Source organism: Ornithorhynchus anatinus, chromosome 14 (genome assembly GCF_004115215.2).
Source record: "Ornithorhynchus anatinus isolate Pmale09 chromosome 14, mOrnAna1.pri.v4, whole genome shotgun sequence".
Taxonomy (NCBI): Eukaryota; Metazoa; Chordata; class Mammalia; order Monotremata; family Ornithorhynchidae; genus Ornithorhynchus; species Ornithorhynchus anatinus.
The window spans coordinates 16,305,638-16,320,447 of NC_041741.1; the positions used below are offsets into that span (position 1 = coordinate 16,305,638).

The following is a 14,810-nucleotide window of genomic DNA, read 5'->3' on the forward strand; positions in this document are numbered from 1 at the left end:
AATTGTAGTATTAAGCACTGACCATGCCAAACACTGAGCTAAGCCCTGCAGTAGATACACGCTAATCAGATCAGACACAATTCCTGCCCCACATAGGGGCTCACACTCTAAAAGGGAGGGAGAAAAGGGAGGTGTTGAATCCCCATTTTACACAAGAGAAAACAGAGGACCGAAGAAGTTAAGTGACTTGCCCCAAGTCACCAATCAGGAAATAGATGCCTTAGGATTGAAGCTAAGGACTGAAAGAAGAAAACGAAGAACAAAGCAAATGTTGCAAGGCTGAAAAAGCCTTATCCTCATTTCAGAGACACTAATAATAGTGATAACAGCTGCATTATCAAGTGCTTACTATGTGCCAGGCACTGTACTAAGTGCTGGGATAGATACTAGATCATCGTTTGGACACTGTCCTGTCCCACAAGATGCTCACAGTCTTAATTCCCATTTTAAAGAAGAGGAAACTGAGACACAGAGAAATTAAGTGACTTACCCAAGGTCACATAGGAGACAAGTGGTAGAGCCAGGATTAGAACCCAGGTCCTTCTGACTCCTAGGGCTGGGCTTTTCTCACTAGGACATGCTGTTTCTCACTAGGTAAGGTCTTTGATTTCTTTTTAGCTCACTGTTAGAGCTGATCGCACAAAGGGGTGACTCTTGTGGTGTGTGTGTGGGGGGACATCCGAATATATATGAGTATTATAAATCTTCTGAAAGAAGAGTGCTCAGTTCACCTAATATACGGCTGTTGGATTCTTACAGTCTGATCGGTCAATTAAATCGGCAACCTACCTCGTATTACAAACCCAAATGTGTTGCCTTCTTTATGTAAAGTGACCTCCACAGTTCTGAAAATGACGCCAGATCCTTGTACAGCTGAATGCAAAAAGGAAGAGGGAAAAAGAAAAAAAGAGTGTTAATTAAGACTGTTTTTGAGGCTTTCTTATCCTTGGAATCAAACATTTTAAAAATATGTCACCTCATATTCTTGTTAACCAGCAACCTTCATTTGAATGAAAATAGACTTTCATTCCTATTGTGGGATAAATGGACCAGCGTTGAAATGATACACCATAGTAGACGAATGAATTTCACAGGACACCATTAGTAATAGTTGTAATTATGGCATTTGCTAAGCATTTACTATGTTCCACGTACTGTTTTAAGTGCTGGGGTAGACATAAATTAATCAGGTTGGACTATAAGTTAATCAGGTTGGACACAGTCCCTGTCCCACTTGGGGCTCACATTCTAGGCAGGAGGGAGTAGGATTTAATTCCCATTTTACGGAGAAGGAAATTGAGGCACAGAGAAGTTAAGTGACTTACCCAAGGGCTCACAACAGACTTGGCCAGGTTTTTGAACTTCCAGGCCCGTGCTTTTTTCAGTAGGTGACACTTCTTCTCAGTTGTGTATTGTGAATTACAGGTTTGACTGGAACAATTACATCTCTAATGCAACTCACACACAAGCTGAACAGAAACCACTGATTGGCTTAGTGTCCTAAATTCACCCATCTTAAAGATCAGTGCCACAATGGGAAGGGAGATCTTTACTAGTTTTGGTATCAAAATTTTTTTTTATGGCATTTGTTAAGCACTTACCATGTGCCAGGCACTGTACTCTAGTGCTTAGTACAGTGCTTGGCACATAGTAAGCGCTTAACAAATACCATCATCATCATCATTATTATTATTATTACTAATTGATGGGGTAGATACAAGGACACAGTCCATGTCCTGTATGGGGCTCACAGTCTTAATCCTCATTTACAGATGAGGTAACTGAGACACAAAGAAGTTAAGAGATTTGTCCAATCTCTTGGACAATACAGCAGACAAATGGCAGAGCTGGGATTAGAAGCCAGGCCTTTCAAATCCCAGGCCGTGCTCTATCCACTACGCCATGCTGCTTCTCTTAATTTGTTTTTAAAAGGAGTCCACCTCCTCACTTCAAAAAAGGGAAAGGAACCTCAAGCACTTCTACTTCTCTGAGTTCCCAAAGTAATTTTTCCTGCCCCTTGGTCAGAACAAACAGCATCCTCATTTCCGTATCAAGGCTGGTCACAGGGAATTAGGGTGGTGCCGAGACAAAGATGATTTGACACGATAAACTACTGCCTAATTGCAATTACTGTTAGACAATAAAGGGGCAGGGAAAAGAGATGACAGGTGAAGATTTTCTAAGTGCTGGGACTATGTTACTAACAAATGAGAAAATCTAAATGGCTAAGTTCTGCTGAGTTTGACTTGATAAGAATAATAATGGTGGTGGTGTTAAGCAAAGTCTACTAAGCACTGGGGTGGATACAGGCAAACTGAATTGGACACAGTCCTTATCCCACATGGGGCTCACAATCTCAATCCCTATTTTACAGAAGAGGTAACCAAGGCACAGAGAAGTGAAGTGATTTGCTTATATTCTCACAGCAGACAAGTGGCAAAGTCAGGATTAGAACCCACGACCTTCTGACTCTCAGGCCCAGGCTCTATCCTCTATGCCATGCTGATCTACCACAGTTCTGTGGCCTGAAGAGCCCTTGCTTTTTCTTCCTCTGAAAGGTCACTGGATCAGTCATTTCTGTGTCTGCTTTTTGCTGTAAGTTTAGGTGTTTTCTGAGAGATGGAGAAACTTTCCGCAAACTTAGCTCAAAAGATCCACACTGAAGTGGCTGAGGATGGCTTTGTGGAAGTTGTGTGTGTGAGACATCCTTTCTGCCTTCCATTTCTCTTTTCCTAGCCTAAGGGTTTGCTCTCCTGCCCCTAGCTTTTGCTATTGACTGCATTCCCTAGAAGACTGATTGATCGATTGATTGATTGAAGAGGATTTCCCTCCCCACGCACTGGAATTCTAACTTAATAATAATAATAATAATGTTGGTATTTAAGCGCTTACTATGTGCCGAGCACTGTTCTAAGCGCTGGGGTAGACAAAGGGGAATCAGGCTGTCCCACGTGGGGCTCACAGTCTTAATCCCCATTTTACAGATGAGGGAACTGAGGCACAGAGAAGTTAAGTGACTTGCCCACAGTCACACAGCCGACAAGTGGCAGAGCTGGGATTCGAACTCATCAGCCCTGACTCCAAAGCCTGTGCTCTTTCCACTGAGCCACGCTGCTTCTCTAACTTCACTGAGGGGCTCTCTTTCAGAAAAGCCCCCCACTTCCTGCCACTGAAAGGACTCCACGGGCACAGATAGCAACAACATGGCAAGGAAGTTCAAACGTAGAAGAAATTCTGATTCCTTCGACCACTTATATCTAGAAAATGGGAAGTTATTTGCCTTGATCGTGTAATTGTGCATTTTCATACCAGCTCTGTTCTTAAAAATGGGCATTTTTTCCTCTCAGAGGAAGGAAAAAATGAGAAATCCGAAGGTTGAGTAATAATAATAAGAATTGTCATATTTAGGCATATGCTCTGTTTTTTTAATGGTACTTGTTTAGCATTTTACTATGTGCCAAGCGCTGTTATAAACACTGGGATCAATACAAGCTAGTCAGATTGGACACAGTCATACCCCACATGGGGCTCACAGTCTACACAGGAGGAGGATTTAATCTCTTTTACGGAGGAGGTCGCTGAAGCACAGAGACTTGCCCAAGTCAAGATTACAGCCAAGATTAGAACCCAGATCCTCTGGTTCCCAGGGCGGTGCTTTATCCACTAGGCCACACCGCTGCTCAAGCAAAGCTAGGTGCTCTCCACCCTGCTAGGTATCGAGACTCCTTTGGGGAGTCTGTCCAAGTTTTCCTCTAGACTGTAAGCTCCTTGTGGACAGGGAACAGGAGTCTCAACTTTGTTTCATTGTGCTCTCCCAAGTGCTGAGTACAGTGCTCTGCACAGTAAGCACTCAATAAATACCACTGATTGACTGATACGCACCACTGACTGATGGATTGATTAAAGGGGCACAGGATGTCAGCAAACACCCAGTGATGAGGTCCCACATTTCTGACACCTCGCATATGTATCGGTAGAGAGGCAGCATGGACTAGTGGCAAGAGTATGGGCTTGGGAATCACAGGAGCTGGGTTCTAATCTGACCTGTAATCTTGATGTGGGCAAGTGCCTCAGTTCCCTCATCTGTAAAACGGGCATTAAGACTGTGAGCCCCACGTGGGACAACCTGATTACCTTGTATCTACCCCAGAGATTAGAGCAATGCTTGGCACATAGTAAGCGCCTACCAAATATCGTGAAGCAGAACTTACAGGCAGGCGGAAGTTCATATTCCACTTCGAGCACCACCCTCTCGCCGACGTTCTTCAGCAGGCTGATGATCTCGTCGTGGCGGAACTTGGTGAGGTTGATTCCGTTGACGGCTTTGATGTAGTCTCCCACGTCCAGCTGGTCGCTCCTAGGAAATACAATATTGGCTGCGTGGAAGCCTGCCTGCCTGAGTTGGAGGAGGAAGTAACAGCCCCCTCCATCTGGTCCTTAAAAGAAATAAATGTCACATGGGCACTGCTGGAAAGAACAGTCACACAGAACACCCCTGGTGGAGATGTTTTACTCGGCGCCTTGCCAGATTTTCAGAATCTGTCATGGCCTTAATGGCCCCAGATGGGAAGTTGTTGGCAACCTTTTGGGGCAGAAGAGTCAGAGAAAATAAAATACTGCATCCCACGGTTGGCGTAGGTGGTTAACACCGATGGGCTGTGAGGCTGCTTTGGAGTGACAGCTGGGGCTGCCAGAGGGGAAAGGGAAAAGAGATGGAGGCAAAAGGAGAGAAGAAAAAGAGGAAGGGAAATGGGAAAAACAGAAAGGGAGGGAGAAATGGGGGAGGGAAGGGGAGAGAGAGGAAGAGGAGAAAGGGAGAGAGAAGAATAGAGGAGAAGGGGGGGAGAAGGGAAGAAGGGAGAGGGAGAGAGAAGAAAAGAGATGGGGGAGAGAGAAGAAAAGAGATAGGGAGAAGGGGAGAGAAGAAAAGAGAAGGGAAGTAAAGGGGAGAGAGAAGAAGGGGAGAAGAAAAGAGAAGGGAAGATGAGAAGGGAAAGAGAAGGAGAGAAGAAAGGAGAAGGGGAGAGAAGAAAAGACAAGGGAAGAAGAAAAGGAGAGGGAGAAGAGGAGAAGAAAAGAGAAGGGAAGAAGAGGAGAAGGGAAGAAGGCAAGAGAAGGGAAGAGGAGAAGGGAAAGAGGAGGAGGGGAAAAGAGAAAGGGAGAAAAAGAGAAGGGGAGAGAGAAGAATAGAGAAGAGTAAAGAGGAGAAGGGGAGAAGAAAAGAGATGGGAAGAGGAGAAGGGGAGAGGAGAAAAAAGAGAAGGGAGGAAGAAGAGTAGAAGAAAGGCGAGGGAAGAAGAGAAGGGGAAAGAGGAGAAAGGGAGAAAAAGAAAAGGGGAGAAGGGAAGAAAGAATAATAGAGAAGGGGAGATAAGGGGAGAAGGTGAGAGAGAAGGTGGTAGAGAAGAAAAGAGAAGGGGAGAGAGATGAAGAGAAGGGGAGAGAGAAGAAAAGGGAAGGGGAGAGGAAGCAGGAGAGCATGGAGGGGAGGAGTAACAGGCTGCCATTAGCAGAGATGAGACCCTTCCCCATCTCCTTGTCTCCCTTGCCCTTCTCTCCTCTCTCTTCCCCTCCGGGACGCGAGCAGGCAGAGGCCACTCTTCCAGGAAGGTCACTCCCCCTCACCAAGCAGCCCCTCCAGTAGTGGACAGGAGCCCCATCCTCTCCGTCGTGGCCCCCATGGTTGGGGAGAATTCCCTTCTTTGAAGAGGTGGGGACCCCCGCCTCCCAAGATAGAACAGGGGACTGCTACCTGGAACCATCCACCAGAGCCTGTGGGAGGGGCTCCAGGGCCCCTCAGTTCCCCGAGAGACGGACATCGGGCCTGGGGCTTCCCAGGGGTTGGGGGATCCACCCGCCTGCCTGGCGACGGTGGGCTGCTGACCCTTCAACAGCAATGCTCTGGAGGGAAGGCGGGAGTCCCGGCCTCTCTGCCCTGCTTGTCAAGCGGTGGTGTCCGTCAAGCCAACTCATGTGCCCCCTTCGGGGCCCCTGGAGGGACGGGGCAGTGGAGAGCGGCTCAGAGTCAGGGGGTGCTGCCTGCCCACCCACCCAGCAATCAATCAATGCTATTTATTGAGTGCTTACTGTGTGGAGAAGACCGGACTAAGCGCTTGGGAGAATCCAACTCAACAGAGTTAGTTGGTAGACACGTTCCCTGCTCACAATGAGATTAGTCGGGTAAGCAGGCAGTAATGGGGTGGGGGAGAATAGTAATAATAATAATAATTGGGGTATTTAAGTACCTATTATATTCCAGGCATTTTACTAAGTGCCGGGGGTGGGTACAAGCAAATCGGGTTGGACACAGTCCCTTGTCCCATGTAGGGGTCACAGTCTCAATCCCCATTTCCCATATGAGGGAACTGAGGCCCAGAGAAATGAAGTGACTTGCTCAAGGTCACAAAGGAGACAGGTGACAGAGCTGGGATGCAGAGCGAGTAATATGTGACTCCAACACCGTAATCGGGGATCCAATGCAGCTCCAAACTCCGAGCTGGGATTTGTCCCACTCAGAGAGAGCCCCAAAAGGAATTTTTTCACCAGGAAATTCCTGTAGTCAAACCCATCTGTCTGTCCACCAGTTCTGTAGAGCAGACTGTTTGCGGCCTTATTTTCTACCTCATTGGCTCTGATTTTGTGATACTGCAATAAAATAGCAGGTGTTTTTTTTTAAACAAATGGCTCTGAGACAAGCAGTGCTGGATTATCTACATTGTGGAATTATCCTCGCCTCTTGCTGCCATTTGCCCTTCTGCTTATCAGTCCCTGCTTCATAGCCTCTCTTCCCAAGGGAGCAGAGGACCCCAGCCAAATCCATCCATCACTCTCTCCTCAAAGTCTGATGAGGAAAGGAGACTGAAATGAAAATGTGGCTATTGGATTATCGGTGGATTTCCGTTCTATCCGCTCTCTCAGTTGCTTGGCACCACTGGCAATCGAAAGTCGGCTGGATTGAAGCTATTAGCCAAACGCTATAAATTATTTGAGGGCTGCTGATCAAGTCGGGTCTGGTCAGAAGCTGCTGGAGCCTGCCTGAATGACAAATGGTGGAGGCAGGATCCTCTTTAATTTCCCAAGTGGATAGAGACCGGACCTGGGAGTCAGGAGGACCTGGGTTCTAATCCTGGCTCCACCACTTGCCTGCTTGTGACCGTGGCTCAATTCCCTCATCTGGAAAATGGGGGCTAAGACTTTGAGCTCCACGTGCGACAGGGACTATGTCCAACCTGATTATCTTGTACCTACCCCAGTGCTTACTACAGTGCCTGGCGCAAAGTAAGTGCTCAACAAATATCATAAATAGAAAAGAAAAATTTGGAGACTGGCAGAAACATCCTCACTGCTTAGTGTATGTCCTGCTCTCCCTAAAAGCAGATGATGGTACCATCCGTACATATATATTATGAGTGACTTAATAATTGTGGTATTTGTTCAGCACTTACTATGTGCTAGGGGCTGTACTAAGCGCTGGGGTGGAAACAAGAAATCGGGTTGGAGGCAGTCTCTGACCCACATGGGGCTCAAAATCTCAATCTCCTTTTTACAGATGAGATAACTGAGGCACAGAGAAGTGAGTTGTCCAAGGTCACACAGCTGACAAGTGGCAGAGCCAGGATGAGAATCCAGGGCCTTCTAACTCCAGGCCCGAGCTACGCCATGCTGCTTCTGAGATGCAGCTTGGTTTTGGGACTATGGTGAAGGCCCATCTCCTCCAAGAGGCCTTCCCTGACTAAACCCTCACTCCCTCTTCTCCCATTCCCTTCTGCGTCGCCCTGGCACTTTGATTTGCTCCCTTTATCCCCCCTCCTTTCAGCCTCACAGTCCTTATGTCCACATCCGTCATTGATGTATTTCTGTTGACGTCCATCTCCACCTCCAGACCGAAAATCCACTGCAGGCAGGGAACGTGTCTTCCGATTCTGTTACCCTGTACTCACCCAAGCGCTGAGTAGAGTGCTCTGCACACAGTAGGTGCTTGATGAATAGGACATTGATTGGTATGTGTGTGTGTGTATTTATGTGTGTTGTCTGGGTGGCTGTGAGTCTGGGGAACATTTCTGTTTCAGGAGGAACTGGAGAAGGCGATTACCTAGCAGCGATGCCTCCCTGGCGGAGGTTGGATACTCTCGGCTTGCCATCCTTGTCAACGCCACCAGACACGGTAAGCCCCAGGGTGGTGCCTTCTTTCTTCATTAATTCGACAACCGTCGAACCCTTGAATTCCTCTGTTAAAAGACAATCGTTGGCATTATTCAATGGAAAGTAATGTCCCAGGGCATTTCTGTTTGGGGAGGTTAACTTGCTCCCTCTGCTGCCCCACTAGATCGGAAGCTCACTGTGGGGAGGGAATGTGTCCGTTTACTGTTGTGTTGCATTCTCCCAAATGCTCAGTACAGTGCTCTCCACTCAATAAGCATTCAATAAATATGATTGACTGACACACCCAAGCTCCCCATCCATCCTTTTCATATTTATTTATTTTTGGGGGGAGAAAAACCTTGGGCTGAGAAAAAAAAGTGTGCCTGGTGTACTCTACACCAAGCACTTACTGTGTGCTCTGCACAGAATTTTTTTTTATGGCATTTGTTAGGCACCTACTATGTGCCAGGCATTGTACTAAGTGCTGAGGTTGATATAAGCTATTCAGGTTGGATACAGTACATGTCCCACATGGAGTTCACAGTCTTCATTCCCATTTCCATGATGAGGAAATTGAGGCACAGTGAAGTGACTTGCCCAAGGTCACACAGCAGACAACTGGCAGAGCCGGCATGATCGACCGATCGATCAACCGTATTTATTGAATGCCTACCGTGTGCACAGCATCGTACTAAGCATTTGGGAAAGTATCAGGCAACAGAATTAGCAGACGTGTTCTCTGCCCATTCGACCTCACAGTCTAGAGCTCAAGTCCTTCTGAATCCCAGGCCCGGGCTCTACCCACTAGGCCCCACTGCTTCTCTGCAGCTGCACTGCAGAGGGCTCAATAAATGCATTTGATTGGGTCATCTACTGGCTTGCTTCAGTAGCCAGAGAGTGAGCGGGAGTGCTGGAACACCAATGAACCAGTAGCAAATATCCTATAACAGGAAAGGAAATGAGGTATGCGAGGCGATCGCTAAATAATGTTCTTCACTGGGGGCTTTGCTGTTTTCAATTGCGTTTTTCAATTTTCCTCCGGTAAATACAGAGGGTTGGATTTGAATCTTTAGATTACTTGCATAGTCTAATAATGTTTCGAAGGACAGGGAGACAAAGGAAACCCCCAGATACCCGCTGATTCCAAGGTCACCGGCATTAACAACGAATAATAGTAGTAATAGTAGCGACAGTATTAAGTGCTTTCTATGTGAAAATAATAATGGTACTTGTTAAGCGCTTACTATGTACCAAGCACTGTTCTAACCGTTGGGGTAGATACAAGTTGATCAGCTGGACACAGTCCCTGTCCCACATGAGGCTCACACTCAATCCCCATTTTACAGAAGAGGTAACTGAGGCCCAGAGAAATGACTTGCCCAAAGTCACACAGCAGACATGGGTCAGAGCTGGGATTAGAACCCAGGTCCTTCTGACCCCCAGGCCCGTGCTTTATCCACTAGGCCATGCTGCTTCTACTATAATAATTATGGAATTGAAGCGCTTACTAAATGTCAGGCACTGTAGTTAGCTCTGGGGCACTGTACTAAATGCTGGAAGATGGTCTCCTTTTGCAAGTTCTAGTTTAATCTGGTGGGAAATATCTGCAATGTAAAAAACCCAAGAAAAAATATTGCCAGTACATTTTGATGTCCTGATGTTTCACTGTTTCGCCGCAGTGCTTTGTTCAGAAAGCTCGGCCGTAGAATAAGTTAGCTCATGCAAACAAATGCATTCGTCTTCATTTCTCTACGGCATTGGATCATTATGCATACATTAAACCCCGGGGAACGCATAGAGATTGATTAGTGAAGTGAAAAATACAGGTTAGCGGAGAAGAAACTCCAGAATTATGCATGTTTTTTTTCCTACTGGAGTCCTCTTTAACAGAATAAATAAATCCGTCTAGGTTCTAATCCCTGCTCCACCACATGTCTGCTGTGTGACCTTGGGCAAGTCACTTCATTTCACGGTGCTCAGTTACCTTATCTGTAAAATGGGGATTAAGACTGTGAGCCTCATGTGGGGAAGGGACTGTGTCCAACCTCATTACCTTATATCTACCCCAGCACTTAGAACCATGCTTGGCAGGTAGTAAGCACTTAACAAATACCATTATTATTATTATTCCCCCACCCGCTGAGGCAGAGTCTGGACAGACGTTATCTTCCTAACTTTATGAAAGTTGGGTGGCAGTTTGTAACAAAAGACAGTTGCTTGTTATGCCAAGCTGCCTTCCAACTCTCCTCTTCAAATATTGTTGGCTGATAAATTGATTACAATCAATAGTTTTAGCATGTTGTATTAGCTCTTTCTTCCTGAAGATGACGGCAAAAGACCTTCCCTGACTGAACCCTCATTTCCTCTTCTCTCATTCTCTTCTGCACCAACTTGTACGTGGATTTGCACCTCTTATTCACCCTTCTGTCAAACCCACAGCACTTATGGCCATATACATAATTTATATTTTTATATCAATGTCTGTCTCCCCCTCTAGACTGTAAGCTCCCTGTGGGCAGGGAATGTGTCTACCAATCCTGTTATATTGTACTCTCCCAAGTGCTTAGGACAGGGCTCTGCACCCAGGAAGAGCTCATAAAGGACCGGAACGTGTCTACCAACTGTTACACTGTACTCTCCCAAGCGTTCAATACAGTGCTCTGCACACAGTAAACGTTCAATAAATACCATTGGTTGATTGCTTGATTCTATGGTAGATCCACAGTGAGGGCTCTCTCACAAACATCTCTCATCTAAGAGATCTTACTAGTTCCAGGAAAGCACCAACTTTTCCTTGATATGCCCCAAGGTGGGGGTACGGCTGAACGTCTCCACAAGAAGCTCGTTCTTTCATCCGGGTTCAACTCTAAGATGATGACAGGTGCCAAGCACTGTTTTATGCGCTGGGCTAGACACAAGATATTCAGGTCAGACACAGTCTCTGTCCCACATCGGGCTCACAGTCTCACGGGGAGGGAGGGCAGATACCAAACCCCCTTTTTAAAGATTAGGAAACTGAGACCCCAGAGAAGTGAAGTGACTCGCCCAACGTCACACAGGAGGCAACTGGCAGAATCAGAATGAGAACCGAGTTCCTTTGACTCCCAGGCCCAGGATCTTTCCCCTAGAAATGCTGTTATAAAATTAGAACCAATTTCTCTGTCGCTTCTGAAGTCTGGATAAATATTTCCTCTCTCTAGCTGGGATTCCATTTGCCTTGGAGATTTGCCCCCATGGGAATCTGGCCTCAGAGGCAGATTCTTTGTTTAGGATAAAAGTCCCCTCTCCTGTTCCTGCAAAGACCCAGCTTCCTGAGCACTTTCTAAAAACCTTCCCGAGCCCAGGAGAAGCCGTAGTTAATTAATTGCCTCAGCAAGCCAGGTGAGACAAGAGGCATTTGTCAGTTTTGGATCTGCAAAGGCAATTAACGAAATTCAAACCTCTTCTGGGGGAACCACTTACTTATCTCTAATATTTAATTATACGTCCACGATTTATGAGTGGAGGCAGCCCCTCTAAAATGCCAGAGACCTGGGGCACAGACTGCTTTGTTGCAGAACCTCTGGCGGAAAAATAGCGAGTGCTATTTTTTGAGTGATGAGTATGTGCCAGGTAGGTTTTCCACGAAGCACTGGGCTCACAGATCGGACACAGTCTCTCTCCTACGAGCGGCTCACAGTCTGATATGGAGAACAGATATTCCCAGATGAGGAAAAGCGAGGCCCAGAGAATGAATCAATCAACAGAGAAGCAGCGTGGCCTAGTGGAAAGAGCACAAAGGTGGGAATCAAAGACTTGGGTTCTGATCCCGTGTTTGGCCAGTTAATTGCTGTGTGACCTTGAACAATAATAATAATGTTGGTATTTGTTAAGCGCTTACTATGTGCCGAGCACTGTTCTAAGCGCTGGGGTAGACACAGGGGAATCAGGTTGTCCCACGTGGGGCTCACAGTCTTAATCCCCATTTTACAGATGAGGTAACTGAGGCACCAAGAAGTTAAGTGACTTGCCCAAAGTCACACAGCTGACAAGTGGTAGAGCCGGGGTTCGAACCCATGACCTCTGACTCCAAAGCCCGTGCTCTTTCCAGTGAGCCACGCTGCTTCTCTGAACAAGTCACTTATGTTGGTATTTGTTAAGCGCTTACTATGTGCCGAGCACTGTTCTAAGCGCTGGGGTAGACATAGGGGAATCAGGTTGTCCCACGTGGGGCTCACAGTCTTAATCCCCCCTTTTACAGATGAGGGAACTGAGGCCCAGAGAAGTTAAGTGACTTGCCCACAGTCACACAGCCGCCAAGTGGCAGAGCTGGGATTCGAACTCATGAGCCCTGACTCCAAAGCCCAGGCTCTTTCCACTGAGCCACGCTGCTTCTCTGCAGCAGAGAAGCATAGGGAGCAAGCGCTTGGAATGTACAAACCGGTAACAGCTAAACTGTCCCCACCGGGCATGGGACCGAGAGTCTAAAGCTCTAGGTTCCAGGCCTAGCTCCACCACTTGCTTACTGTGTGACCTTGGGCAAGCCTTTGAACTTCTATGAACTTGCATGCAGTAAGCCCTCAGTAAAGGAGAAGCAGCATGGCCTAGTGAAAAGAGCAGGAGTCTTAGAGTCAGAGGACCTGGGTTCCAATCCCGGCTCTACCCCTTGTCTGCTGGGTAACCTTGGGCAAGTCACTTAAATTCTCTGTGCTGCTGTTACCTCATCTCTACAGGGGATTGGGACTGTGAGCCCCTTGTGGGTTATGGATTGTGTGAACACAATCTGCTGTTGTTATGGATTGTGTATATGCTGTATATGCTGTATCTGCTGTATTCCAAGCGCTTAGTACAGTGCTCTGCACATAGTAAGTGCTCGATAAATACTGTTGAATGAATGAATGAATGTGAGGACCTGCCTGGTGCAATTTGAATGAGGGTTTTGTCAAGGCTTTTCAGGTTCCTTTGATCTCAGCCCAGCCTCTTCTGGCCTGGAGTTTCTTTCATTCAATCATATTTATTGAGTGCTCACTATACGCAGAGTGCTGTACTAAGCACTTGGGAGAGTCCAATATAATGACACATTCCCTGTCCCCAACAAGTCAATTTATCCCCGCTGCTCTCCAGCCAGAACCCTGTACCCCTTTGGCGGAACTGCTGCTGCTCTCTAGACTGTAAGTTAACTGTGGGCACGGAAAGGGGCTGTTATATTGTTTTTGCGTGCGCTCCAAAGCGCTTAGCACAGTGCTCCGCACACAGTAAGTGCTCAATAAATCCCACTGACTGACTCTCATGAGAACTGAGAGAGGGGCTCGCAGACCCCCCTGCCCTCACTCCTTGACCTATCTAGAGGTGAGACACCAATCTAAAGACCCCAAACCACTCAATCTCAAGGTCACTCAGCGGACAGATTGCAGAGCCGGGATTAGAAGCCACGTCCTTCCAACTTCCAGGCCCGTGCTCCAGCTCCTAGGTTCCAGTCAGGCAGAAGTGCACGCATGATGTGTTGGAGACTGAAATACAGCCAGGAGGTTATCACTGTTACGTTATTTATGAAAGGCTCCCATGTGTCAAGTACTGTTCTAAGCATTGGGGTAGACATGAGTTAAGCGGGCCAGACCTCTGTCCCCCACGAGGCTCCCCATATAAATAGGAGGAAGAGAAGTTATCGAGTCCCCATTTTACAGATGAGGAAACTGAGACCCGGAAAAGTCAAATGACTTACCCAAGGTCATGCAGCAGGCAAATGGCAGTTCTGGGGTGCCTCGACTCCCAGGCCCACACTCTTTACACTAGGCCACGTTGTTCCTAGTTTGGCAGCGGCTTTCATTTGATGTAGGGAGAACTAAGAAGCCACTGGAGGTGATCGAGGAGAGGAACGAGGCGTTCTGAATGCTGATTCAGTGTATACCGCCAGAGACTCAAACCTTCAAACTGTGAGAGAATCGCCCTAGGTGAGGTAACAGACTCATTCCTCTTAAATCACTGAGAAGAACTATTTCCCCAAATTACAATTTTGGCTTCCCTACCTTTGCCACTCATGAGTCTGTTTATTAGATTTTTCCGTTTCACCAAATGAGATAAGAGACAACAGTAGCTCAGGTCATTTCAATTATTCTCTCATTTCACCGTAGTCCTGGATATTCAAATCAAACTCTTCATTCTTTTCCCCCCCAGGGGATTTCATCTTGATTCGGCACACAACGGAAATGCACCGGGCTAGCCCGTCGGCTGTTCAGTGAAAACTCTATATGCAAACCACCGAGTGTCTTTGCCAGAATTAAATTTGGTTTTGCATTTCCATATTGATACATTCCAGTATTCTCTTAAACTTTGCATAACCTTTTTCCTAAAGCATCTGGGTGCGAATTAATCCTGAATTTCTCTCCACTTCCTTTTGTTAAGAATTGGCAGGGACATCCCCTCTTTCCAAGACTCCAGGGACATGGACATATTCAGTTGCGGTACAGCATGTGAGACCAGAGAAAGATTGTGCCCTTTAAGGGTCTCTAGTTTCCAGCTGACCTATATTCCATCGGTCCTGGCTAGCGGATACCTGCCTCCCGAATTTCAGCTTGATGCATCTTCCACCCTAATACGAACGTTGGCTACATTCTTGGCTCTGGATCAGAAAAATATGACTACAACAACTAAAAAAACCCTTTTGTGTGTGTGAACCCAAGCGCCTGGAT

The 14,810-nt window shown here is 46.8% G+C and overlaps 1 protein-coding gene across 9 annotated transcripts in view; it reads right to left on the reverse strand.

Annotated features, from left to right (window-relative positions):
- The window catches only part of GRIP1 (glutamate receptor interacting protein 1), a 295,062-nt gene that overhangs the window by 60,052 nt on the left and 220,200 nt on the right, over positions 1-14,810 (reverse strand). For all 9 annotated transcript variants that reach the window (XM_029078767.2, XM_039914128.1, XM_039914131.1 and 6 more), the window contains exons 3-5: positions 8,093-8,228; positions 4,212-4,357; positions 790-873 (exon numbers count right to left, since the gene is read on the reverse strand). In XM_029078767.2, coding sequence (XP_028934600.1) covers positions 790-873; positions 4,212-4,357; positions 8,093-8,228 — 366 coding nt within the window. The remainder of the gene's footprint in view (positions 1-789; positions 874-4,211; positions 4,358-8,092; positions 8,229-14,810) is intronic.